The sequence below is a fragment of the Pseudovirgaria hyperparasitica genome, assembly GCF_010093815.1.
Source record: "Pseudovirgaria hyperparasitica strain CBS 121739 unplaced genomic scaffold EJ05scaffold_17, whole genome shotgun sequence".
In the NCBI taxonomy this organism is placed as follows: domain Eukaryota; kingdom Fungi; phylum Ascomycota; class Dothideomycetes; order Acrospermales; family Acrospermaceae; genus Pseudovirgaria; species Pseudovirgaria hyperparasitica.
The window spans coordinates 562,960-583,415 of NW_022985565.1; the positions used below are offsets into that span (position 1 = coordinate 562,960).

General features: G+C 47.2%; 10 protein-coding genes across 10 annotated transcripts; 5 read left to right on the plus strand and 5 right to left on the minus strand.

Annotated features, from left to right (window-relative positions):
- Positions 1–178: 178 nt before the first annotated feature.
- Positions 179–2,028, minus strand: EJ05DRAFT_153087 (uncharacterized protein). The gene is made up of 2 exons (XM_033739343.1): positions 1,170–2,028; positions 179–1,111 (listed from the first exon to the last, which is right to left on the minus strand). Exons 1-2 carry the CDS (start codon positions 1,671–1,673, stop codon positions 473–475), a joined length of 1,143 nt encoding a protein of 380 aa, XP_033596681.1. The 5' UTR covers positions 1,674–2,028; the 3' UTR covers positions 179–472.
- EJ05DRAFT_153076 (UBC-like protein) lies at positions 2,029–4,294 on the minus strand. Its single transcript, XM_033739342.1, has 6 exons — positions 3,942–4,294; positions 3,853–3,886; positions 3,708–3,802; positions 3,631–3,652; positions 2,449–3,580; positions 2,029–2,390 (listed from the first exon to the last, which is right to left on the minus strand). Exons 1-6 carry the CDS (start codon positions 3,972–3,974, stop codon positions 2,384–2,386), a joined length of 1,323 nt encoding a protein of 440 aa, XP_033596682.1. The 5' UTR covers positions 3,975–4,294; the 3' UTR covers positions 2,029–2,383.
- On the plus strand, positions 4,052–5,072 carry EJ05DRAFT_504332 (Sybindin-like protein; the record flags this gene model as incomplete). The annotated part of the gene is made up of 3 exons (XM_033747554.1): positions 4,052–4,074; positions 4,564–4,686; positions 4,736–5,072. 3 exons carry the CDS (start codon positions 4,052–4,054, stop codon positions 5,070–5,072), a joined length of 483 nt encoding a protein of 160 aa, XP_033596683.1.
- Positions 5,073–5,355: 283 nt separating this feature from the next.
- Positions 5,356–6,401, minus strand: EJ05DRAFT_489469 (uncharacterized protein; the record flags this gene model as incomplete). The annotated part of the gene is made up of 4 exons (XM_033745790.1): positions 5,356–5,952; positions 6,011–6,236; positions 6,286–6,324; positions 6,376–6,401. The coding sequence occupies 4 exons, from the start codon at positions 6,399–6,401 to the stop codon at positions 5,356–5,358; spliced, it is 888 nt and encodes a 295-aa protein (XP_033596684.1).
- Positions 6,402–6,663: 262 nt separating this feature from the next.
- Positions 6,664–7,922, plus strand: EJ05DRAFT_541334 (uncharacterized protein). The gene is made up of 2 exons (XM_033749653.1): positions 6,664–6,995; positions 7,048–7,922. The coding sequence occupies exons 1-2, from the start codon at positions 6,878–6,880 to the stop codon at positions 7,686–7,688; spliced, it is 759 nt and encodes a 252-aa protein (XP_033596685.1). The 5' UTR covers positions 6,664–6,877; the 3' UTR covers positions 7,689–7,922.
- A 599-nt stretch (positions 7,923–8,521) lies between these two features.
- EJ05DRAFT_479762 (RNA-binding domain-containing protein) lies at positions 8,522–9,357 on the plus strand (the record flags this gene model as incomplete). Its single annotated transcript, XM_033744739.1, has 2 exons — positions 8,522–8,610; positions 8,659–9,357. Coding segments are annotated over 2 exons (510 nt in total), but the record flags the coding sequence as incomplete, so codon positions are not given.
- Positions 9,358–9,604: 247 nt separating this feature from the next.
- Positions 9,605–11,587, plus strand: EJ05DRAFT_494584 (TPR-like protein; the record flags this gene model as incomplete). Its single annotated transcript, XM_033746205.1, has 3 exons — positions 9,605–9,772; positions 9,819–10,390; positions 10,468–11,587. 3 exons carry the CDS (start codon positions 9,605–9,607, stop codon positions 11,585–11,587), a joined length of 1,860 nt encoding a protein of 619 aa, XP_033596687.1.
- A 2,377-nt stretch (positions 11,588–13,964) lies between these two features.
- On the minus strand, positions 13,965–17,514 carry EJ05DRAFT_153406 (leucyl-tRNA synthetase). The gene is made up of 4 exons (XM_033739345.1): positions 17,081–17,514; positions 14,931–17,028; positions 14,678–14,876; positions 13,965–14,601 (listed from the first exon to the last, which is right to left on the minus strand). The coding sequence occupies exons 1-4, from the start codon at positions 17,328–17,330 to the stop codon at positions 14,026–14,028; spliced, it is 3,123 nt and encodes a 1,040-aa protein (XP_033596688.1). The 5' UTR covers positions 17,331–17,514; the 3' UTR covers positions 13,965–14,025.
- Positions 17,380–17,762, minus strand: EJ05DRAFT_504337 (uncharacterized protein; the record flags this gene model as incomplete). The annotated part of the gene is made up of 2 exons (XM_033747555.1): positions 17,380–17,640; positions 17,694–17,762. The coding sequence occupies 2 exons, from the start codon at positions 17,760–17,762 to the stop codon at positions 17,380–17,382; spliced, it is 330 nt and encodes a 109-aa protein (XP_033596689.1).
- Positions 17,763–18,536: 774 nt separating this feature from the next.
- Positions 18,537–19,806, plus strand: EJ05DRAFT_514245 (kinase-like protein). Its single transcript, XM_033748507.1, has 5 exons — positions 18,537–18,695; positions 18,777–19,075; positions 19,131–19,208; positions 19,265–19,380; positions 19,431–19,806. The coding sequence occupies exons 1-5, from the start codon at positions 18,565–18,567 to the stop codon at positions 19,797–19,799; spliced, it is 993 nt and encodes a 330-aa protein (XP_033596690.1). The 5' UTR covers positions 18,537–18,564; the 3' UTR covers positions 19,800–19,806.
- Positions 19,807–20,456: the final 650 nt, after the last annotated feature.

The window sequence follows — 20,456 nt, forward strand, 5'->3', positions numbered from 1 at the left end:
GTGACCGGCGGCGAAATCGCAGCCCGTAGTCGTGTCGCTCGCCAAGTGCCCTAAGGTGTCAAAGGGTGACCAGAACCTGAAATCACGACGGCCGAAGTGAGATTAACGATTTATATGAGCGTCAACTTGAAGGACAGACAAAGTATACGATCTTGTCTCAGCTTCGTCGTTGCTGATGGCGCAGTAGCTAGCGCCCCGGAGCTGTTGTTACTAAGCAGCGTGTCTGGCTGCAATTGAACAATTCTATCTGTGTACCTGCGCCCACATTGGTATCGCAGAGTATGTAAATATTATACAGATATAGCATGAAGCGTACTAAGCAAGGTGCCCGAAGCTCTACATCGAGGTATGTAGCTGGTAAATTCGTGTATACAGGAGTAGTATTCAAAGTTGATGTAATTAGAAAGTTGTAGATGAGTGTATACTGGCAGACAGCGACTACACAAGCGCCCGGAGGAATCAGCAAGCATCACTAACCTTTCTTCCCTGCGGCTTTTTCCTCTTCTGCCAAGGCATGCGCAACCCCTCTCTTGATCCCTTCTTGTAACGGCACAATCGGTCTATATCCCAATCTAGTCTTCGCCTTGGTGATGTTATAGTATCGTGTCATCGCGAGATAATTGACCCTCTGTCTTGTCAGGTTCGGTTGTTTGCCGAATAAACCGAGAATCGTCTCCAGGATTGTAGCGATAACGTAGGCTAATCCTTTCGGTAGCACCCAGACTTTGTGTGGAGGTGGAACAGGGCCGCATTCTCGCCAAGAAGCGCGCGCGTAATCCCAGAAGTAGACAGGCTCGTCGTTTGTGATGAAAAAAGCTTCACCGTCCACCTTTTCAGTGTCCAGAGGTACTGTGGGCATCATCTCGTGAGTTGCCATGAGAGCGGTCGCAGCGAGGATATGGGCATGTGCCAAGTTGCCAACGTAGGTGAAGTCGAATAGATTTTGATTGTCCCCGACTTGAAAGTTGATGGACCGTTCGCGATAGGCTTTTACAAGGGCGCTGACGTTCTGTCTGTCTCCTTCGCCGAATATACCAGCAGGACGTAGGGCACAAGTAAAGAACCCTGGGGTCTTGCGATTTGCTTCAGTGACAGCTATCTCAGCGTAGCCCTGAGCGCAACTTTAGTCTATACTCAAACTCGAATCTTTGTGACTCTCTGGAGCATACCTTGGTGCTAGTGTAGTACTCTGATTGCGCATCGCCCAGGACCATGGGGTATCTCTCGTCAGCGTTGATGAGGCCGGTCTCAGGGTCACAGATGACACTCGCACTACTTGTATACACGAATGCTTTAACTCCAGTCTCCTGTGCAGCCTGGAGAAGCGCTTTCGTCCCCTCTACGTTGACTTTGTATAACAGCTTCTTGGGCAATGTTGGTACTGGGCTCGCAGTATGTATAACGACATCGAGTTTGAACTGCTGGAAAAGCTCCGAGATCTTAGCGGTATCTGTGATGTCTTGCGCATGATAGCTGACTTGCGGACTAGAGTTACGATTGCTCTCAGTGCGTAAGTCGAGGACGAAGATTCTCGTGTCTGGAAACTGCTCCAAAAGGACCCGCACAATGTGGTGGCCGAGGAAGCCGCACCCACCTACGACGCAGACATTCCCGAGAGTTGACCTTTTCCTCTGCTGGGGATTGACGATCTCTTCCGACAGGAGTCTCTGCATTGTGGTAGGTAGAACCTGTGAATGTTGCGACACGCAATCCTGTAATTTGGACTCTGGAAGTTAACATTATGAGAAATCGGCGCTCGGGCCAGGAGCTACCAGTAACGGCAAGTTACGACACAACGGACAGGGGTACCGAAAAACGGAGCTTTACGGGAATTCGCGTTCATCACCGGTGTCCGCTGAACCAGAGTCCATGCCGAACACAACTCTGTACATCAGCAATTTGGGGGTAAAAATTGTTGGTATATTCTGCTTTCGGCGACAAAGTCGAGAAGTGCCCACTTTCGTGAGATTTTCGTGGCGAGAATAGTAAGCTGAGAACTCGAGACTCAAGTGTGTATTAAGCATCGATTCAAAAGAGTTCCAGCTAGAAACATATTACTTAGTGGATTTTGATGACTTACAATCCAGGGCTATTCTCTCTATATTTATGCGCCGATCGGGTGAAACGCAGAGCGAGAAACTGCGACTTATTGCTACCATTGAACCCTAAAGACAACCATGCAACACCATACCGAAAATGCACATCGTGAAGTCATTATGTAGTCGCCTTGCACTATCGCAGAGGCAAACCATCCGAAGCTTCTTGTGACGCCACCGTAAATAATCTTCAAAGCCGGGTATTTAACCTTCCGTTATTCGCCAGATGAACATATGCGATAAAGTCGATGAGTCCATACTTTTCGGCCATGGATATGCTGTAACATTCAGTACCTGGATCCATGTCAGTTCTGTGCATGACTCCATATGGGTGTGTCCTTCTGTTACTTACTCCGAGCTGTCCTGAACCGAACGACGTAGTTTGCGATTGTACAACTTCTTATCCTCGGGGGTACCCCAGAACAATTTAGCTGCTTCAGGGTTGACCAATGTTCGAGGATCGTACGCAGGGGATTCTTCTTCAATGGCGGCTACTATGGCATCGATATGACTTCTAATATCGTCTTTCTTCGGCGATTCATAGCAAACCACACCGTGCTTCGAGAGGCGATGATGAAATAAGGGTGTCTCACAAATGACGCGTGGTAACACTTCTGGGAACCTAGGGCTAAGATAGATCTTGAAGCGGAACATTCCACCATCCAGGTTGGTCATCGGTCTTCCAAAAAGAATCAGCTCCCACACGAACGGGTTTTTGTCGACCAAAGTAAGGTCCAGTGAAACCGCATCATTGTGCTTGAAGTGCTCGCTTGCTTGCTCGAACTGTCGTTGTAGATTACTGGCGATGCCTGATTCCTTCTCGATCGATATCTTTCCTTCATTTGCCCATTCCTGAGTCTCATCTACAAGCTTTTCCCGGATCTCTGCCAGTCTCTTCTTCAGCGAGCCGTAGTTGAAGGATCCTTCCATGGTATTACTCGGCCCTTCGAATGGCATTTTTTCGAATTTTGAGCCATCTTTGTATTTAGCATGCTCCTGTTCCATTGTCTGCAGATATGAATCGTAGTACCACATGAAACGGCGCTTGCAGAGATCTCTAAATGGCTCGAACGCCGCCTCTACTGCGGTGTTTTGGTAATCTTCCTCTGCATCATATACCGTGACCGACTGTGACTTGTCCCGATTGATGCCCAGATAACCTTCCAATCGGTCAATGATCGATACTCGTAACGTCTCGTGTCTGATCTTAGCGGCATATGCCTGTACATTCTTTTGATCGTAGTCAGACTTTGAATCTTCAAACCCTGGCTCGTTCTCGTACGGATTTGGCGACATCAAACTCTGTATAGAGATCAAGATGGACTCTAAGCCTTGCGCAGAAGACCATTCTTCGCCAGACTCGCCTCTCCATGTCCCAAGTATCGACAAACAGACCTTTCCCTGTGCGTAAATATTCGGGTTGAATCGCGTGCGGCCGCCATTAGTCGTGATCGCATTGACGTGAGGCGCTTTCGTGGGATATTCTAGAAACGGTAAGCTCAACCATACACGAATCAGCCATTGGAATAATTACCTCTACCAAACCTGACGTGAAACTATGCACATATATCAGAATTAGTCTACCATTGGCAAGTAAGTCTCATGAATTACCTCAAAAAAGCCGAACTCATAGGGTGTATCAGGAGGACCGATTATCAGCGCCCGGACGCTTCGAACGTCTATGTCGCGGCATGCAACTGCAAGGGCTGTTCCCACTGTTAGTTATTGTGGACATGACCGACGCGTATGAACCGACATAGATCAGGCCCTCGTTGGATCTCTCCTAGTTCCTAAGGCACATGTTAAACCACAGACACCTTTCCGAAATTACACACAGAGTCTTACACGAGTTATGCGGAGAATGGACTGGTTCGACATGATCTCTCGGATCGCACACTCTAAAGTATGTAGCGTTCAAGAATCAACCGTGGGTGCGTGTGGCAGATCGATGGAAGATGGCGATCATAAAGGACCGTTTGTAAGACGACACAGCTTAAAAGGTAAAAAGAGTACTGGGGGAGGTGAACGTAAAGGTGAAGCTCAAGGTGCGAAGCGAAATCCTGGGTCTGGTTCCCAAGGCTGTGCTGAGAGATGAACCTGGTAACACGCTCAACACTGTGCCGGATAGCAGACTGGAGGATCATGGTATGGTTATTTAATTTAGTTACCTAGGTCCCTCCACTGTAATTGTCCTAAAGTAACAAAAATGCAGTTATGCAGCTGCCCACCCCTGCCCCTCCATTCATACCCCTACCCCTCTATTTTGCTAGAAGCTTGGACCTACCAGGTATTCCATAGTCCGTATGGATCGTTAGCAGGTTCAACGCCAAGACGTCGCCGTTAGGTATCGAATCTGGACTCACAGTGGGGAGCAATGTCTGCGCAATGACCAAGACATGAAAACTTAACATGTACGTATCTCGAGATTCGCAAGTGCAAGACCGACGAAAATACTGACAGCCCGTAGGGTCGTGTTTGCGCTACTCGTCATCAACAAGGCCGGAGGTCTCATCTACAATCGTGAGTTTCACTCCGGCCTGAACAAGATGAGCAGTAACGACTATTTGATACTTGCCGGTACTTTCCACGGGTATGCTTGCATCCATGCTCCAGTCCACTCGAACGCTCACACTACCTAGAGTCCATGCTATAACGAAGTCTCTTTCCCCTCTACCGCGTACTCAATCCGCCAACGGCACCTCTGCCAGCGCACCATCTCCTTTCGTAAATCGTCCTACAGGCCTAGAAGTCCTAGAATCCGCACACTTTCGGCTGCAATGCTTTCAGACTGTAACGGGCACGAAGTTTCTCCTTTTCACCGAGCCTCAGCAGCCGAATGTGGATAACGTTATGAAGAGGATATACGAACTATACTCCGACTACGTTATGAAAAATCCTTTCTATACAGTCGAGATGCCGATACGTTGCGAGAAGTTTGATAGGAGCCTAGACGCTTTCGTGAAAGTCAAGAGCTGAACTACGCACCAGTTGGAGAAAAAAACTAAAACATCGAATTAAGACGCAGGTCCGATGAGTAGGATGGCGCATCATGGAGCTGAAGGGCCAGGAACCGTAGAGCCCTAGTTCCGACCCATAATCACGACGTTACTGGATAGAAGTAACTTTATATATCTAGATGGCTGGCAGCTTTGGCAGGATCTAATCAGAAGCATGAGCTTGGACCTCTATGGATGATGTTATGGTACATGAGCGCCACGTGTGCAAACCTGTAGTTGTTTGATTCAACGAGATACTCTTGTTATGCAGTGTCCATCTTATCAGGGTCGTCGTCTTTCCTGTCTTTCCCCCTCCCACTGCCACCCTCCTCGGGAATATTCTCCAGATCTGCCTTGCCTGTCTTTGCCTCTTCGTCCTTCTTGTTCTTTTCCTCCCTGGCCTTGGCTTCTTCGTAGCTCATCCTCAATGCCAGTGCCAGTTCTGGATCAACCGAAGGATCAACGTATTCGAAGTCATTTGAGCCGCCTCCCGATCCGCCAGGGTGGCCGTCGGTATCTCCACTGCTAGGCACCGCACCGCCCTCATTTACAATGACAGATGAGTTGATAAATTCAAACAGTTGTGTGTCCCCGGGAGGACACACCAGAAGACGAGATTCGTGTTCGTGTGAATCCAATGGAGCACTAGCAGTGTGAAAGTTCTTGATGAACGGTGTCAGCTTGCTTTCGACATTATCTCCTAGTTCTCCAAAGGCGATCACATCGATACTGATATTGTTCTTCTTCAGGAAGGTTTTTGCGAGTGTTTGGAGTTCGGCAGCGGTCTCTTCGAGGGGGGAACAGATGAAGGCAATGATGCGTTGACGTTGTGATTTGTTTTGCCTATTTCTGAGTACCATCTGGAAAGTTGAGTAAGAATTTAGCGTGTGTTTCCCCAGACCTTCTTTGAAAACTAACCTGTGCTATGCGGATCGCCGTCCAGAACCTTATCCTTCCATGGATCTTAAGCTCTTTGTTGCCTAATGCTGCCATCGAATGGCCAGGTTCGGTTTGCGGAGTAGTAAGGACATCAGGACTACTACCAGCCATGGTTATCAAGCCAACAGCAGATTCCGGGTTCGACGCGTGCTTTGCTTCGTGAATCCTATTGACAGCATATTCTTGAGCTTTCCATCGGGTCTCGCTAGAGTCTTGTCAGGAACGTGAAGGGAGGCGATTAAGTGAGAACTGACAGGTAGTCTCCGTTCCTGCTGAATTCGCTGTTGTCCAGCCTAGAATACGCATGTCAGCTCGTCTCGTGGACTCATCGATGAGGAGCATACAGGATCATAGTCGCTTCGAGCACCATCGTGACAAAATGGTCCACCAAGGAAGGCTTCTCTCACAAGATTCGAGTTGAAGTTAAAAGTAGATTTCGAGGTGCGGACAACGGTCAGAGTGAAAACCGAAAGATATTAGGAAAGCGCTGCAATTTGAAGCAAGTCAGCTACTATCGATGAGCTATCTGGAGCTGCGCGAGTGCTGGTGCTTAGTCAATGCGAAGTCATAGGGTACCTAGAGGTACAACCACGGGTAAGTAATTAGCGGCTAGGGTCTATTACCTTAACCTTGTACGCGCCTAGATAGTCCGTGCAGTGCCAGTTCCTCATTCGAGCTCTTTACCTCTCTAACAACCATCACACTTCACCACACGAAAGACTTCTAATCAGCACTATTTGCACTCTAAGTCACGGGGAGTTATCGAGTTCAAATAGAGACATACATCATCCGACATTTTCTTGCCCGACTTCCCACGAGTCGCGTCGCCAATTAGGACGTGTTGCAATGGCGAACGGAACACCAAAACAAACAAACAGCAACATCAAAGACAGCGATGCGAACCACGACTTTGCGGTCTCAGACCAGGCCAAAACTATCCTGGTAAGCAACATCAAGCTTGAAGGTTTGTCTATCTCAATGAGCATCCCATATTATAGTCGCTAAAATTGCTGTAGTTGCCGAGAGAGCGCGAAAGCTGCGCACTCAGAGCACGCTGCATGCACAGGGTCTTCGTTCTCGACTGGGAATGCGCGTCAACCGCATTCCGCGAAGCCTGAAAACTGCTAATGTCCTCGACTTGCTTGATCGTTACACGGATCCTCCTCAAAAGCCAACTAATCCACTCTCATCACGTGTTGGAGTTCATGGAGACACACAGACCATCCAAGAAAAGTCTACATCAGCATCGGGAGACGAAAGTGCATCGATGCCTGAGGCAAAGTTGGTGACAGCATCCAAATCGAAGCCAACAGCGACAGGCAAAGCCAAGAACCCCACAGGATCAAAAGCCAAACCCCCTTCAGCACCAAAAACGAGGACGGTGACGGCGCCTAAGGCGAAGACCATCCCAGCACCAAAGGGGAAAACAGCAGCGCCAACTGTCAGAACACGCGGTCTGAAAAGATCCAGCAATGAACTCTCCTCTGACAACAAGGAAAATGTCCATTTAGATGTCCCGAAGAAGCGCACGAAAACTGCCGCCGCTGCTGCAATCTCCACCGCTTCTAGTCGTGCAAAGAGAGCACCTGTTGCGAAGCCTATTGCGCCAACTCCCGTTCCAGTGGCATCAGGTCGCACATTACGGGCTCGCCACTGAAAGTTTTCTACCGCTTGGGTGATTGATCGGCGAAAAGTTGGCCTTCGTGTTAGAAGTTTGAGCGATGAGGTATACCCTATTTAGCATTAAGGCGTTCGGAAATCGGGGTACTTGGGCGTTCGGGTTTCACGTTTATACGATACAGTACAATGACATATAATGATCATCAGATTCCAAGGGTTCACTGCAGAGGGTGTGAAGTTTAGTACATCCAGCAATGCGACCCAGCATAAGGTAGCTCTATCTCACCTCACTTTAGGCATATGTAATTATATAGGCAGAAACGTTAATCCTTCCAGATGGAAGGAGTCTCACCTTTCGTGATCGAAGCGTGACTGGAAACGCGACTGCACGTGATGTGTTACTAGTGTGCTCCAGAAAAAAGTTAGTGCATCTGTTTGAAACTTCGTAACTATCCTTTGCCAGACGAATCCATCTGACACATTCCACAAAAGACTCCACCACATATCATGTATGTTTGATACGAACGACTGTCACTACTCAATGACTAACGGTGTTTTGTTAGGTTTCTCCTCCGCCGTACTGCGCTGAAAGCGCTTTCCGCTCCTTCCTTTTCCCAGTCTGTCAAATCGCGAGCTCTCAATTCAGCTTCTCCCGCCATCAACAGGCTACAAAGACCGATCCTCGCGTTTTCACTGCAACGTCGTCTATACAGCGATGAGATTGTGAAAGAGCAGGAGCCTTCCGCTGCACCAACAGATGCAATAGATAATGCGCCTGTAGAAAGCTCATCTATTCCAGTCGAGGAAAATACTGCCACAGCAGAAGCAATATCAAGCTCGGTCTATGTCGGAAACCTTTTTTTTGAAGTGACTGAGGATCAACTTGAACGAGTGTTCTCACCCTTCGGCAAAATTGCTCATATCTCCCTCGTTTGCGATAATCGTGGTCTAAGCAGAGGGTATGTTTTTCTTACATTAAACCCAATATGACTAACACGCGGTCACAGGTTTGGCTTCATCCGATTCGAACGTCCAGAAGATGCAGATGCTGCCTGTTCCAGTCTCAATCAGCAGGTCTTTGAGGGCCGTCGTATGGTCGTCAGCAAGCAGACCGTCAAACCATCTCGTCGAACTATCCCCGATATTACGACAATGGGCGAACCGACGAGGACGCTGTTTATCGGGAACATGTCGTTTGAGATGTCGGACAAGGATCTCAATGACCTGTTCAGAGACGTTCGCAACGTACTTGATGTCCGCGTCGCAGTCGACCGGCGGACTGGCCAACCCAGAGGTTTCGCACATGCTGACTTTACTGATGCTGAAAGTGCTAAACAGGCGGCTGAGTTGCTTGCAGGCAAGAGCGTTTATGGCCGTCAGCTACGCGTTGATTTCTCCCGGCCAAGCTCACAGAACCGCCAGGTCTGAATATGAGCTTTGAATGTTTATCCAGTCTCAGTTTGAGTCCGAAGGATATGTCCAAGGGTCTAGGACTGGGTTAATTGTACTGATAGCGTTACCTTGTGTTTTCTGGGACATCAGGCATATTTTGTCACTTCTTGCTCTCAGTATCATCAAACATTCCTTCTTGTAAAGTACCGGTTCAATGTACCATAGATTGACGATTCCGTCCCTGGCAAATATGACAGGACTGGCATGCACATAATACATATCGAAGCCTCTACTCCAACGCGGGTCGACTATGTATCACGATTCTTTATGCCTGTTGTGGTACTCTCGTACATGGGAAGCCTGAGGCACTCTTACCAGTTCATCCCTGGTACTTTTGCCCCACGCGCTGCCGAGGTTGGATGGCCTTTCCCCATCAGCGTCCTCCGCTTTCGACGACTTACGTTCCCCTCGACGGGTTCGTTATATGCAAATTATTTTCGGCTGTCACCTCCAGACATTAATAGTATCGATCATCATAGTCTGGAACAATCCTCAAACTCCATGTCTTTTCTAGGTGGCGCGGAATGCTCTACCGCGGGTAACCCGCTCAGTCAGTTCACCAAACATGTGCAGGACGACAAGTCCTTGCAGCGCGACCGTTTGGTCGGGAGGGGGCCTGGTGGAATTCAGGAGGGCATGAGAAGCCAAGTTATGCGAGGTCAAGACAATGTAAGTCAGACACGCACCTAACTCTCGCAAGCTCACTCTGTTGTAGATGATGGACGAGTTTATGCACCAACCAAATCAGATCCCACAAGGCCCAGCATCGCCCTTCGCTATGGAGCAGATGCGGCGTGAACTAGAAAGGGCCTCTCACCGCACACCATCTCCTGGGTGGGCCTCCGAATTTGATCCTGGGGTGGAAGGCCACGCATCGCAGTCCACGTTCCAGCACTCGCAGCCGTCACATTTCAATACTTCCGAATTTCAAAGATTCCAGCATGTACAACAGAACAGCACGGCAAGAACAGCGAGTCCAATGAATGGCCCAAGTATGGGGTATCAACAACCAATGAGCAGCATGATGGGAATGAATAATATGGGAATGGGCATGGGCATGGGTATGGGTATGGGTATGGGTGTGGGGTACTCGCCCTACCTGCAACAACAACAGCAGCAGCATGGTATGATGCAATCCGAGAATCAAGAGGGCAAGGGTAAAGGCAAGCTGGTAGAGCTCGATGACAAAGATTGGGAGGCTCAGTTCGCGCAGCTCGAGACGGATCAGACGAACCTGGACGATGCAGCGAATGCTGCTATAGAACGTGAACTGAATGATGTTGATAGGTTAGTACATCTTGAAGATATTCGTGGTGACCTTGAAACCATCTGGCGAGGTACCCAGACTTATACATCAGACATAGGCAACTCATGGACGAAGAAGATTTTGCGGAACACATGGGTGATTCTAGAGAGTGGGAGGGATTTGATTCCAATCCTCTGAATACCTTTGGTGCCTCCCGCGAACCAGAGCTCGAGCAATACCTATTTGAAGAGGATAATCTGTTCAAGACCCTGCATAATCCGTTCGAAGAGGGCGTGAAAATCATGGAGGAGGGCGGAAATCTCTCTCTGGCCGCATTAGCATTCGAGGCAGCGGTACAAAAAGATCCACAGCATGTCGAAGCATGGACCAAACTCGGCTCCGCACAAGCACAAAACGAGAAAGAGACTCCGGCAATCCGAGCACTACGACAGGCGACCCATCTGGATCCCGGAAACCTGGAGGCTCTGATGGGACTTGCCGTGTCTTACACAAACGAAGGTTACGACACTTCGGCTTATCGTTCGCTCGAACGCTGGGTGGCAACCAAGTATCCTAGTCTCATCACTGAACCTCTGTCGAGCGGGGAAGACATTGGATTCACAGACCGACAGGTGCTACACGAAAAAGTCACAGACCTATTTATCAAGGCAGCTCAGCTATCGCCTTCCGGTGATCAAATGGACCCCGATGTACAGGTTGGACTTGGTGTTCTGTTCTACGGTGCCGAAGAGTTTAGCAAAGCTGTTGATTGTTTTGGTGCTGCGCTCGCATCTACAGAATCAGGGACAACAAACCAAAGGTCACAGATACACCTCTTGTGGAACCGCATGGGTGCAACCCTAGCCAATTCTGGACGCTCCGAGGAGGCCATCGACGCCTACGAGCGTGCTCTTGCGCTGCGGCCTAACTTCGTTCGAGCACGGTACAATCTCGGGGTCAGCTGTATCAATATCGGTGTTTATGAGCAAGCCGCGCAGCATCTGCTGGGTGCCCTAGACATGCACAGGGTTGTCGAGAGAGAAGGGCGAGACAAGGTGCGCGAAGTCGTAGGAGACATTCCGGAGCCAGAAGTGGAAAGAATGCTCGAACACAACCAGAGTACAAATCTGTTCGACACGTTACGAAGAGTGTTCATTCAAATGAACAGGAGAGACCTCAGTGACAAGGTCGGGCCAGGTATGAACCTGGATGAGTTCAGAAGCGCGGTGGATTTCTGACGGCCTCCATCTCCGATCATCTATTATAACAGCTTCACCAAAATCTCAGCCGGCGTTGGAGTTTGAATACAAGGACTGGCAGCCGAGGGACAGTGTCCTCATTAGCCCGTAAATACTGTACTGTATTGAATATGCATCTTACACACATGTATACACCCAGGTTCCGTCAATACGTCGTCTTCGAATTGAGAGACACTACATGTCGGACTCAAGACACGTTCACAGAGCAGCCAACTCGGGCAGCCAACTCAGGCTCTATTCAAAGCGCGATGACAACCATGTGTGGTCGAGTTTTCGACACATAATCTAACGGTTATCCTGGTCTTCGTTCTTACCAGCCTAGCGCAAGCTCTCCCTGATCCAAACCGCAGTTAAGAACACAAGCCGAGGGAGGAAGCACCTAGCTCATATGTAGCTATCTCCATGACTTTTTAGGCTGTGTACTTTTGGGAGAAAGGCAGTCCATCTGTGTGGTGTACCGGGCTCGACTCGGTGGATACCGACTTGACGGATGCAAGGTGACGATTAAAAATGACAGGGGAAGTTGATTTTATCAGGTTGGAGCGGAGTGTGGAGTGAGCATTCCCATGGCCGACTTATCATGGTCTTTTGTTGGGGAATGTTGGGAAGATGGCTCATACATACCGAGTTTCGTCTGTAACAAGAAATTGAGCTAATGAATTGCATCGCTAGCAACTCTTGTGCTGTTGAATCCACACGCACCAAACACTTGTCGTGTCGACATGATCGATTGTCATATACTCCTGCTGTCTACTGGATCTAGAGCTTGCAAATACACAGCCCAAGAGCGCTAGAAGTGTCGGTATAAAATGCTTTTTCCAATGAGGCAAATATCCTCCTTGACCGACATACTCAAGAAGCCCCGCTGTGCTATTCGCGTTTGTTCATTCCTTCGTCTAATCAGCCCATAGTAGCTCCTCGAGGCCATCTTGAAATCTGGTTTGTGTTGTCGAATTGATTCAGAAAATAGCTTTTCTTGAGTAGATGGATAGATGTCGTGTGTCGCACAACCAACACCCTTCTACCCTCTTCGTCACATTACATGTAATCTCATGCCAGCCAGTCACACATACACCCGCCGGCTGCTCATGCCACCCAGCTCCTCCTTCTCTTGCTCAGGCACTTTCAATTAGTTTTCTACAGACGTAGTAGTAATACAGTACAATAGATGGAATACGACATCTGTACTCTGCGAGTACGTAAGCACGTGTAAACGACTAAAACCAAGCTCTACGTGATAATAATCATGATGTAGTTTGTAATACCTAATTTTAGAAAAAAAAGATATTATTAATGTAAGTTATCGGGCTAATACGTGTGTAAATCATGATAACATGCAAACATAGTAGTAGTAGTACTAAATACTACTTTCTATCTTTCTCTTCTTCTCTATTACTATAGAATAGTAGTTCAAATAAGATAAGAGAATATTTAATAGAGGTTGATAGAGATAGATAAAATTTAGAAATTCCTATATCTATAGATCTAACTTCTGGGAGTAGAAAATAGTCATATAACCGACTTATATAGCGGGTTTACTTAACATATCTAATCTAATATATATATATATATCTATAGCTCTATATTACTTGGATAAACTTAATAAACTTATCTTAGACTAGAATAGTCCAACTATATATGTTCTAGAGAGTAGTCTACTTAAAACTATCTATATGTATAAAGGGCCTGTAGAAGAAGAAGAAGCTAAAAGCTATCCATAACTAATGAATAAAGCTCCAAGTATTAATTAATACGTACGTAGCTATAGATAGAAGTAAGAAATCTACTATACTTTCTTATCTAGATCAAGTAGATTACTATGTTTACTACATACTAGATAACATGCTTTAGACTCTATAGCTTTTGTTACGAACAGGGATATCACGGTAATGGTATGATGATTGCTATCTCTATCTAGTGAAACATCTCTTACAGATGTCTGTCATTATTGACAGGGTGACTTGGTGCTATCAAATAGTGCCAATCAATAGGTATAGACATAGAATGCACTGCTAGAAACCCCAATAATAAGCCATTGAAGTTTGGTCGATAATATATATCTAGGCCTAATCTATCGCAAATTCATTAGCAGCAACCCCAACGCATTTACCTGTTTTAGGTGACATGGTGTCTATAAAGCGGCATATATACACCCATTTGGACAATCAATGCAATAGTTCGCAAGGGACGAATGGAGAGGGGAGCCACGGAAGCTGCCCAGGTGCGTTAAACCAGGTGTCACAGCTTGTAGTTGTGAATCTTAGCTTGATAGTCGTTATTCGCTTGTTTGCGTGAGCCTCCAGCTGTCCTCTCGTGCGGCATAATCCATCGCGCGTCTATTAAGTCATGATGGTATACTGCACCCAATACAGACATTTCGATGGGTATGCAAGTAAAGTTCATCTGCTACAAAGGCCTTAGAGATTCGCAAATTCGAAGGAAGGTGAACCAGGTTCAGCTAAAGAAGCTGCTTTTGGAAGCGCATTCAGCTTGTCGCTCCCAGCGTCATCCTGCACCAGGAATATGTCCACTTCTTTCAACTTGGGAATTGTCGCTTTCAAACTTGGTGCCAGCTCCCCTAACACTTTGATCTCGTCGAATCCAAGCTTCCTCTCGAATACCGTGCTTCTTGACTCTCCCGACTCTAATCTCCGCTTGAGCAATTGAATGAATGGCATCGCTTTCTTCATGTCGGCTCTGTTAATCTTCTCACCCACTTTTTTAACATCCAGCGTCACTCCGTCGAACATCTCACGCACCAAATCTATGTACTCAATCTGCCAAGCAGGCCACGACTTTGCAGCAAAGATTGTCAAGCGTTTAAATTGGTTTGGATCGTAATTGGAGTGTTTGCCTTTAGCAATGCGTTTCTGTTGCGTGCCCTCCAGAGAGCTGATAGTCGCCATGATTGAACGTATGTAACTAGAAATTGCGGTAAGGGACTCTCTAGGCTCAGGTACTTCGGGAAATGGAACAGATTGAATCGTTGACGGCTATAAGAATAATCAGTAGTGCCTTGGATGCGAGGAACGGTATCATTCGGGTCTTTTACGATAGTAAATAACATACCTTGTTCAGAATCTCTCTCCAGACGTGTTCCGACCAATGCGGAGCAATAACGCAAATCATCTGTGCTTGAAGTTCAACGAAGCGATGAACACAGTCATGGTGCATGCCGACCCCTGCAGATGTGGTGGAGATGCGGTAGCTGTCGCGTGCTGCTGTGAAGTCATAGAAGCCTGACTTGAGGGCTGCTTTATAGTTGGTCCTATTTGTTTCGTCAGCGCATGTAGTGTTGTCTATATGGATCAAGTATACTTACGTCGCGAAATGTTGGACCGTTGCCCGCACAAGAATGTCAAGTTCATTCTCAAAGAGCTCATCCCAGAATAATTTTGATCCTCCCCTTTGATCTGTATCAGAAGTTTTGGATCGCTTTCCCTCCTGAAGTCCATGATATGCCTCATTCTCTTTCAGGATTCGTGCTCCGGTAATCACCTCTTCAATCCACTTTCGAAGTTCGTAAAGCTTCAAGATAATGGCGTTTGCCACGTTTTCCTCGAAGTTCGCATCTTCCACCCCGTCGCCTCCGTCTGCAAGGGCAATTCGCGTGGCATCTGCTCCAAATTTCCTGATTGCAGCATCCAGCGTTAGGAAATTGCCACTACTCTTACTCATTTTACTGCCATTCAATGTGACATGACCATTAATCCTGATTCCCTTTGGTAAATATTGAGGCGAGCATTTGCCCCACAATGCTTGGTGGACGTAGAGAAAAAAGATGAGATGGTTGGTAATCAGATCCTTTCCACTGACACGAACGTCCAGTGGGTACCAATAAGTAAACTCTCTTCGCATTTTCTCAAGAGTGTCTTTGTCGATATCCGTCTCGACTTCATGTCGAATGGCGAAGATGTAGTCCCACACATCATCAGTCATTTGTGGTACCTGAATATTGGCAATACCTGGCTGGGTGCCATACATGTTGCCATGTAGATAGTGGGCAACCGTGTAGTACGCCATATAGATTGTAGAGTCGGACAAACCCTCTACGAGTTCTGAAGGATCCCAGGGCAGCTTTGTGCCAAGGCCATATTGTCGGGTAACGCACCACTGGGACATCCATGCCAGGGTATTCTCGATTGCGTGTTTCGTTGAGGCCGTAAAACAGTTGAATCCTTGCCCATCGTTGTTGCGGACATGCCCAAGGACCTCATCACGCCATGTCTCATCGAGGTCTCCGTAGGTCAAGAACCATTGATCTAAATATGCTGCAACGCAGTCGTCGCCAGATCGCGATATGGCTCTTCCATCGGGCTCGCAATATTCAATCGCATCGTGGGAATCTATCAAACTTTGTCGAACAAGGTTCTTGGCATCTTGAACCAACATTCCCGAAAATTCGCCCACGATTAGCGTTCCTTGATAGAAGCCTACTTTATACGCTTGCTCTTTTGCCTCGGCCAGCCTCTGGGTGTCTTTTGGAGAGTTAATCTTCATTTGCTTTACAAGAGTCGGAGCAATAAGATTGCCATGGTTAGGTGTGTCAATGATAGGTAAGAGCTCCAAAGACACCCACTCCGAACTGATTCCATAAAAGTCTGCCTTTTTTGACAACTCTATGGTCATAGCGTAGTCATCGGGACTATCAGATGGTACGGATGTGACGACACCGGTGCCCTTTGTTTCCGAGATGGTATCCATGGGAATGACATAAACCTCTCCTTGACGGCTCAATGGAGCACTGACTGTAGAACCAATGACATCAGACCCGCTGAGCTCTACGACCCTTTGGACGATTCCCCAATCTAGGCCAGTGAAAATGCCCTGAAAAGCCATGTTGCGAGCAGCTCTGTTCGTGACAAAGAAGAAGTCCGTCTCCGAGACTCGGAAAATGCCATAGGTGATTGCAGGTGAGACGAATACATTAGTTTGTCCGTACATTGTTTCGGGACGGAGGGTAGCCGGAACCATGTATATATTAGCATCAGCAGGTATTTTACCTTCTAGAATACGTTGTGCTTGTTCGGACCATTGCTTGACTTTACATTTGATAGCTGTGTATTCTTGCGTTCGAACAGATTCTCCCTCAGCTCTGTCGTGATCTAGGCAAGGCTGCCGGTCCTTTGGCGAGTAAATAGAATATCGCTTGCCGAAACGAATTTTTCCCAGCTCTTTTAATCGTCGCATTTGCCACTGTACGAATGAATCATAGAACAGATTTGCTTCGGTGGTGATGAAGCTCCGCCTCCAGTCAATTGAGCACCCAAATGCAGTAAAATGCTCTTGCCACAGCTTCGGGAAGTATTGTAGCCAGTATTGGGGGTTAGCGAATTTGTAGATCTCTGTACGAGGTATGCCTAAGGACAACATAACTTGGAATTGGTATTTGGCCTTGACGGACTTCAAAGCGGCCTTTCCTGGAATGAACTTGAGCTGAGTCTAGCAAGACTTGGCTTGAAATCTCCTTACCTTTTCGAACATTGGTGAACTTGGTGATATCTTCCTTCGTCTGCGCTTGTGTTGAGTCAGGAGATGCAACCACGTCTCCATCGTTATTCTCATCGTAGTCCGCGAAATCAATACCAAACAGATTGATCTCGTGGACAAGTTTATCTGCACATGCCTTGATTGGCATGCCAGTGGCATGGTAACCCTGGGGATACAGCGTTCGCTTTCCCTGGGCTCTGGCAACACGAGCCGCAAACTCAATCTTGGACATGGTGAATGCATGTCCCAAGTGTGGAGAGCCGTTGACATATCTATCTAGATCAGCTGATTGCCATCTGCAAGTAAAGATTCTCCTTTACGGATATGCCATTGTTCCTGGCCAAAGTCAATCTAAATTGTAGGAATGGGTGACCAGTATCATTACTCAAGAACTTCGGCACTCGAGCACGTAGCTCTTCATGGCTCATGGATCCTGGAGGATATTCTGAGCATGAAGGCGCATCAGCTTCGAAAACCCTCTCATCTTGCCAAAGCTTCTGGTATTTCTTCTCGGTTGCTTGCAGAACGTCTCGTTTCTCTGTCTATAGGGGTATCATTAGCGACTGGAAGAAGTTTAGGATCGATTACTCGGTACATTTTCGATCTTGATAGTCAAGTGAGAATGTTGGTCTGGATCTGTGATCCCGACTAGTTCAAGGGACATTGCTGATTGCGGATGCGGAAACGCGACGAGTTGAAGAAGTACTGTAATGTAGTTCTCGTTTGTGCAGCTTCGCCTTTGGCGAGATTATATCGGTGTAACCATAGTTGCATCCTGGGAAAGCTTGGCAGCCGATGTCCGTCCATGCTGCGTGCACATGATTTATAGTAGAGATGATATCTTGTAATATGCTTAGCTATTGATATATATTAATTATAAAAGCACTACTATATACTAGTTTTGTATGATTACGCGCTAACTACTATACCAAAAGGACCGAATTTCAAAGCTACTAATTACTGCTTTGACGGTGGTTCCCGCTGCTTAGCTAGGGCTGAGCTACATGGTCCGTGCCTTATACACGTGCGTGACTCATAACAGTGACTTCTTACAGTATAACATGGACATTTCCTATATTTCCAATAGTTATATTTTTACAGTTAGAGATTAAGATCTCGAGAATTGTATACTAATAGAGGCCAATCATAAAAGAGGTAAGAGAGACAAGATATGTTACTGTCATCTATTATTAGATTATTGAATATACTGTACTAGACTACTATCAGAAAGTTCCTTTGAGCTAACTAGTAGTGCTATCTAGTCTCGGCGGATCAACGGTCTCTAACGCAACCAACGATGAACAAGGCTAGACGGCATCGCTACTAGCAACCACACCTCGCCCCCCCCTAACAGATCTATACCATCAAAGTCGCAAAAGCGGGTTCATCCAGCACCACGCTGTGGACACCTTCTCTTACTTCGCTTTCATACGACTCTGACATCCATACTCCCCATCTCCTCGGCCATGCCACTACGCATCGGACAAGTCCTCCAGGGGGCCAGAGGCGTATATGAGTTGCTACAGCCGCTAAAGGGCTCCAGCGTCTTCAAGGCCAAAGTGCTATCCAGCTCTTCTTCTGCGCCTCAGTCAAAGTGGTAAGACTATATATCTACAGCCCTATATCTAGGGGTTATGACGTACTTACTTACTCACCATCACTCACTCACTCACTCTAGGGCTGTCGTTAAAACGGCAGGTACAGATGATGAGAGGATGTGCCTGAGACGCGAGTACCGTAACTATAGCATTCCTGCAATCGCATCGAGCCCGCATATCCGGGCTATGTGCGATACTATCCCGTCGGACTCGAAGCATGAAGATGAATTACCATGTCTGGTGTTTGAGTGGATGGACGTTGACCTTAGATCTGTGTATGCGATCGATTTCCGGTCTAGGCCGGCGTTGCCTAGAGCGGTGTCGAAGGCGGTGCTGTCGGCTCTGCATACGCTCAAGACGCTTGATGCGGTGCATACAGGTAGTGGATTCTATCTCTGTTCTATTGCGTGATTGCTGATGGATTGAATTGTTAGATGTCAATCCGAATAATATCTTTATTACCAATGCAGATAGTGATTGTCCGGTCGTTAAGCTTGGAGATTTGGGAGTTAGTAAGTATATATAAAACATAGTTTTACTAGACTAAGTTAACCTCTGACCTGCTTAGCAATCAAAGATAGCTATACAAAACAACGCGCCCAAAGCCTACCATGTCGAGCTCCAGAGGTCTGGCAAGGCTATTCCTGCCGACACGCCTCAGACGTCTGGTCACTGGCAGTCACAGTCCGTATCAATCAGAATCCGGATATCCCAAGACACGCTAACCCTACAAGCTAACCACCAAACTCTCACCCCTCCCCCTCTTCGGCCACCTCGACAAGATCATCGAAGGCGAGACCGAAGCATGGTGTATCGCCAAGCTCATCTGTCTCGTCGGCCCCATAGGCCAGCCCATCAACCCAGCCTACGAAGACGAGTTCGCGCTCGCGCGACAGCTGGCCGTCATGGACCACCCGCTTACGCGTGTACAGTCCAAGCTTGTGCAGAGAGGCCACTGGCGGACGGAGCTCGAGTATATTCCCGACCCGCCGGTGCCGCGGGATTTGCTGGATTTTATCGGGGAGATACTGGTCATGGATCCTGAGAAGCGGCCGACGGCTGCGCAGGCTTTGCAGCATCCGTATTTGCAAGCTGCGTTGTGAAAGGGGGTAAGATATCCACTGTGTTTGTATGTGTAAATTTTGATGGTTTGTAGGATTAGGTGGCCTCGATTCATGGCTATCTGTTTCATTAGGACTTCACCCGCCCACGACTGTATTACTTACTGTCATTTTATAGTATGCCTGTTAGCGGTATATGCTCCCTGCTCATCATCTAAAAGAACTGTACTATACTACACTACACTATACCATATATATACCATACATATTTAGATTCTCTAGATTATCTCCCCCTTATACTCCAATCTTTTAACATTCCTTAAAAAAACATTTGAAATATATATACACACACAAATATAATACACACAGAACCCTCCTACCAAATTCCATCACAACAATCCGTACGTAAGTACGTTCTATTTCTACCTTAATTTCACCTTATTCCACTGCCGTGGTACTGGAGCTGGACTGTAGTGGACTGTAGTTGGATTGGACTGGAGCTAGACTTTCGCTATAATATATATACATATACACATATACCCCAATTCAATTGCTAGCAATGAAGACGAAGAAGTGTCTGGGGATGTCATGTATATACAGGGGGCACACACACACACACACACACACACACACACACACACACACACACACACACACACACACACACACACACACACACACACACACACACACACACAC